Source organism: Camelina sativa, chromosome 11 (assembly GCF_000633955.1).
Source record: "Camelina sativa cultivar DH55 chromosome 11, Cs, whole genome shotgun sequence".
Classification (NCBI taxonomy): Eukaryota; Viridiplantae; Streptophyta; class Magnoliopsida; order Brassicales; family Brassicaceae; genus Camelina; species Camelina sativa.
The window spans coordinates 5,717,262-5,723,236 of NC_025695.1; the positions used below are offsets into that span (position 1 = coordinate 5,717,262).

A 5,975-nucleotide genomic window follows, 5' to 3' on the forward strand; every position below is an offset into this window, starting at 1 on the left:
TCTTCTCTCTCTCTCTCTCTCTCTCTCTCTCTCTCTCTCTCCTCTGTTTTATTTCACTCCATAAAGTCTCTCTTTTTTTTTCCTCATTGTTCACCTAATTTTTTTTGTTGTTTCTTCTTCAACATGGCAGGGGTCTGAAGATTTCTGAGTAGTGGTTCTCCTTTGATGATAATGTGGGTTTGATTAGTTTCTCTACACTTCTCCCCCCCCTCATGGATTCTTCTCACGATGGTACTACTTTTTTCTGGGTTTCTCCTTCATTCATTGGTTGCCTTAAGATTTATCGATATCCGTGTCTCTCTCTCTCTTTTTTTTCTCTCAATGATACAAATTTTTTTTACGTCTTTGTGTGTTTAAAAGCTTTGGATGCAGATTTCGATTTGTTTATTTTTATTATTCAATTATGTTTTTTTGAAAGGTGGAGACTTTATCTTCCTCTTTGGAGGGTCTTGAGAATGACTGTTCTATGCCTTTTTTTTATACTAATTCTGCTACTGATCTTAGATTACTGGGTTTCTTTTTATTTTTCTTATTGGTGATTGATTCTTAATGGGTGGGTCTTCCCTACCCTCTTCTTTTTATGGTTGATTGGTTCTAACTCCATATTCTTCTCTGTGTCTGTTTGTTTGTTTACTTTAGTTTCCCACTATCATTGGTTTGATGAATTTAAAATCGTGCGTCAAAAGACTAAAAAAAAAAATATGAGTTTGCTTCTGTATAGAATAAGATTCCATGATTTGATGAAATGTAATGTAGGTTCTAATACCTAATAGAATCATTCTCTTGTGGTCTTTTTTTTTCTTTCTTCCTTCTCAATTGCATACTAAAGAACATTATCTTTGCTTTGTCATCTTTTGTTTGGGTTCTCTCTGACTCTTTTTGATGTGTCTCTCAAAGTCGCTCTCGTAGTGGATCTAACCTTATCAACGTTGTTGTCCTGTGGTGGTTGTTGAACTTTCTTTGTTTGTTTTTTTTTTTTTCATATGAGCTGTTTGTTTTCAAAGTTCCAAATTAGGTTTGTAGTTGCACTTATATTGAATTTGGAGTCTTTCTTCTCTGTTTTGGAAAATAAGATTGCTTCAAGTATCATCCTTTGTGTAAGATCAGACAGCAAATTCATGTTTTTTTGTCTTTGATTGTTTCTGGTTAAGGACATTGTTCTTCATTGCATTCACTTCAAGCCAATATTGTAAATTTACATTTTTTTTCTTTTCTTTCTATATACAGGAGCTGCAGGTGACTCATCGACGTGCAATGAAATGAGTGTTGATGAGAAGAGACAGCTTGTTTATGAACTGTCGAAGCAAACACATCTAGCTTCTGAAGTCTTGCAGGCATGGAGCCGCCAAGAGATTCTACAAATCTTATGCGCAGAAATGGGAAAAGAAAGGAAATATACTGGCTTGACCAAAGTCAAGATCATTGAGACCCTTTTGAAAATTGTTTCCGAGAAAAACTCTGGAGACAATGAAGGGAAGAAGAGAGATTCTGATTCTTTGCCTATTCAGAAAAACACAAAGAGACAAAGGAAGGTCGATAATCCTTCTCGGTATGTGATTCCACTTCCAGCAACCAACAATGCCTCAGGGAGCTGCAGATCGGTTAACACTAAAGGTAACAAAATCTTCTTTTTCCAGCTCAAAGGTATCAACAGTTTGGTGCATTCTAACCTGATAATAGAATTTGGTCAGGTGAGAGTACTATCTACTGCAAAAATTTGGCTTGCCGTGCTGTATTGAGACAGGAAGACTCGTTTTGCAGAAGGTGTTCCTGTTGCATCTGTCATAAGTATGATGATAACAAAGATCCTAGTCTCTGGTTAACATGTAGCTCAGATCCTCCATTTGAGGGTGAGTCTTGTGGATTCTCATGCCATCTTGAATGTGCTTTCAAGACTGAAAAATCCGGTCTTGCAAAAGACAAGCGAAGTGAGGGGTGCTGCTTCTATTGTGTCTCTTGCGGTAAAACGAACAGTCTGCTTGAATGTTGGAAGAAGCAATTGACGATTGCTAAAGAAACCAGAAGGGTAGATGTACTTTGTTACCGTCTTTTCTTAGTCCAGAAACTTTTGAAGGGATCAACTAAATACCTAAATCTGTGTGAGGTTGTGGATGAAGCTGTCAAGTGTCTTGAAGCTGATGTGGGTCCTCTCACTGGTCTCTCTATGAAAATGGGTAGAGGAATTGTTAACAGACTTCAATCGGGACCCGATGTGCAGAAACTTTGCTCTACTGCTCTTGAATCTCTTGAAACTCTGAAAACTACAACTCCTGAAGTTGTTGCATTGCCTTCACCTCGCAGCTCAAAGATGCAGCAAGGTCAGAACTTTTATACCCTTTCAATGATTAAGTAATATGTTGAGTATGTTCAAGAATGTTGATTCTCTGATTTTGTTTCGTAGATTGTTCTCATGTATTGAGCAATGAGATATCTGCAGATACAGCAACCACAGGATCAACCAAGATCAGGTTTGAGGATGTAAACGCAACTTCACTCACAGTGGTTCTCGCCTCTAACGATATTCCCTCACCTCCAAACATCGTTCACTACAGTATTTGGCACCGTAAAGTACCAGAAAAAGACTACTCGGAGAAATCTACTTGCACACTATTTACTCCAAACACAAGATTTGTTGTCTCTGGGTTAGCTCCAGCTTCTGAGTATTGCTTCAGAGTAGTGTCCTACAGTGGAACCAGAGAAATGGGAGTTGATGAAATCAATGTTTTGACACGTAGCGCTGAAGAAGGAGCAAATTGCTCTTCGGCAGTTGAGAGAAGCGAGAGCCCTCTCACAAATTGCAGCACGTTGTCTTCTAATCCTTCTTCTGTTGAAGCTGAGTCCAACAATGATTACATTGTCCCGAAGAGGCCATTAAAGAACGACCTCAACAACTCTCCTTCAGTCGATGAAAGTGCTGCGAAAAGAGAGAAGAGGACAACCGAATCAGACATTGTACAGATTGAGAATAACGTTGAAGAGATTGTGCTGTTGGAGGAGGAAGAAGAACTAGAAACTGTTCTTGACAAGAACGGATCAAGATCTGAAACTCCAGTCCTGACTACTACGACTAATCTTGTTAGTAACCGAAACAATTCGGATGCGAGTTTGCCAATCACTCCCTTCAGGTCAGACGAAATCAAGAACCGTCAAGCTAGGAAAGACAACTGTAACAACGGAGATCATTCAGCTAACGGAGGATCAGAGAGCGGACTAGAGCATTGTGTGAAGATCATAAGACAGCTCGAGTGTTCAGGACACATTGATAAGACTTTCAGACAGAAGTTTTTGACTTGGTATAGTTTAAGAGCGACGTCACAAGAGATTAGAGTTGTGAAGATATACATCGATACGTTCATTGATGATCCCATGGCTTTAGCTGAGCAGCTCATTGATACTTTCGACGATCGCGTTTCCATCAAGCGTTCTGCGGTTGGTGGTGGTAGTGGTGGTGCGTCTGCGGTTGTTCCATCTGGATTCTGTATGAAGTTGTGGCATTAGAGATGGGCTGTCTCATATGTGGGTTATTATTATTAACGGTTCTTTCATGTTATTCATGCATGTCATTTTCAAAAACTTTATTCTAATTATTGGGAAATTTGCATTATTGGAACATTTCCATGCAAGAACAGTAGTACTGTTGCTATCGAATAGTTTTTAAATTTTTGTTTTGTCGGGGATTTTTATTTATATTTTAATGGATTTGATTCCATTTTATAATTTAGTACTAGGCTGAATTATTATTAGTTCGTTGACTTCCGGAAAAATGTTATCTTATACTAATACAGAAGAAGGTTATGAAAATGATAACTTCTATATGTACATCATGATGAAGCTGCGAGAACAATGGCATAATTTGATTAATCTTCAGAGGATTACTAAACATTGATACCGTAAGAGTTATTTTCAATAATTCGGAAATAGTTCCAATAACAAATGGGGAAAAAAGCTTAAAAATACATAGTTCCAATAATAAACGAATTATTTTAAAGCTTTTTTCCCAATAACAAATGTAACGAACTTTAAATACGTCAGCAATCATGATCGTCATCGTCATTCGTCATCATATACAATGCAAATACTATATTATTAAAATCATTTGTCATCATCTACAACATTATGTCAAACTTTGTTGGGGTAACTTATTTTTTGAACAATATAAAACTTTTTGTACCTATATAAACGTCCTAGCTAAAAGATGGATAATATAAGGCCAACCAAAACTCACATCAAACCATCAAATTTTACATAATGAATGAAAACTCCATGCAGATTGTGTTTGGCTATCTAATGCAACATGAAATTCAGATTTAATAAGTGGTGGAGATGGTTTCTTCGTCATCCTTAATTGATGGTTCCATTGAAGCAAGTTTAGAACAATTCTGGTGGTAGATGATGTGGCAAAGTATGATTTGTTATATTGCTTCTGATCTGCAGAGACACTTAGACTTAGTGATCTATTTGAAGATGACGATCAGAAGAGAGTGAGTTCGTTGAACTTGAGAGATAGAGGACAGACGATTTCGAGTCTTTTATAAAGGTGAAGGTGATTGCGGAGACGAGGAAACAGCAGCTAGCTTAGAAACCATTCTGGTGTTAGACGATGTGGCAAAATATGTTTCGTTACACTACGAATGACTTCTTCATAGATTCTATTTTTTTACAGTACTTCTACACTTGCTATGTGTAAGCATTTGATTACACGTGTGACGTGATCTACTACTACTATAAAAATCAAGGAATGATGAAAGCTGAAATCTACAAACAAATCCAGTATATAAAAAAAAAAAAAAAAAAAAACTGAAGTGATGCCTCCAGCGATGTGTCTCACCTTTAAAACTCTTCTGCCTGGTCTTTTTAATTTGAATCTTCCGTTGCAAAACATGTTTTAGACCTAGATTTTAACATAAAAGAGAACAATCAAGATATATATTTGTACATGTATATGTCAAACATCGACTATTCTAGTTATTTATTTCAAACAGATAATTGAGGGATATCTCAGACATCAACTATTCTACTGTGCATACGGTGACTTGCGGAACAAGATAGATAGGTGTCTTGCGGCCACACCAACTTTGATCTAAATATATTTTGTCAATTTTTTTGTTTGTTTAATTAACAAGATGGAATATGTAAACGCAAAAAAGAAAAATGAGTTTTATGATGCACAACTTATAGATTTTTGTATTAACTTTTTTTTATTACATTTGTAAAATTTTTACAATAGATAAATAAAAAATTTCATTCATACGCTCGATCCTATCCATATGTTTGTTCAAAATTTTAGCCATCAGTATCATAAAACATTTTGATTAGATTATCCAACTTTTTCTCACAAAAAAAAAAAAAAAAAAACTTCAATTAAAAATATATAGTGGCGAATATTAATTCATGGTGGGTCGTCCATATACATTTGCACCATCCCAAATATTAATTTGTGAGCGCTTGAGGGGTAAATAGGATCTTATATTATGTTTGCGGCTTCATCATTGCATCCAAAATATACATCATGTACCACTTTGACTTATATGTGCAATGAATTTGACTCTTGTTTGCAAATTATTATCTTTGCCGCATATTCTAATCGAATAAAATAAATTTATTTGTGGATTCGATGTTTACTAAATTATACATTATCACAATATAGTAGTGATATTTCGTATATAAATGGAGTGATGAAAAATATAATCTGCCAATTACGTAGTAGAAATACAAAATGTATCATTATACAAAGTTGCAAACCATAGTTTGAGCAACTCTAAAAGATATGAAAAGTAAATCATAATGGATTATGATTGATTGGACGTTTTATGTACAAGGGATATGCAACTCTAAGTATATATAAAAAATTTAAATTGTTGTAATACACGTCGTTTATAACCTCTAAATCAACTTTGATAGTAAAAAATAATCATATTTGGATTCGAACTTTATATATGATGGTTTGAGTAGACCGAAAAAAAAAAAAAAAAAAA

The 5,975-nt window shown here is 35.4% G+C and overlaps 1 protein-coding gene across 2 annotated transcripts in view; it reads left to right on the forward strand.

Annotated features, from left to right (window-relative positions):
• Window positions 1-3,717, forward strand: part of LOC104721838 (VIN3-like protein 2) — a 4,328-nt gene extending 611 nt beyond the window's left edge. The window contains exons 2-5 of one of the 2 annotated variants that reach the window (XM_010439904.2): window positions 131-231; window positions 1,228-1,614; window positions 1,692-2,318; window positions 2,438-3,717. In XM_010439904.2, the coding sequence (XP_010438206.1) occupies window positions 213-231; window positions 1,228-1,614; window positions 1,692-2,318; window positions 2,438-3,498 (2,094 nt within the window). In that variant the 5' untranslated portion in view covers window positions 131-212 and the 3' untranslated portion in view covers window positions 3,499-3,717. Of the gene's footprint in view, window positions 1-130; window positions 232-1,227; window positions 1,615-1,691; window positions 2,319-2,401 lie in introns of both variants that reach the window. The other variant, XM_010439902.2, reaches the window with a different exon arrangement.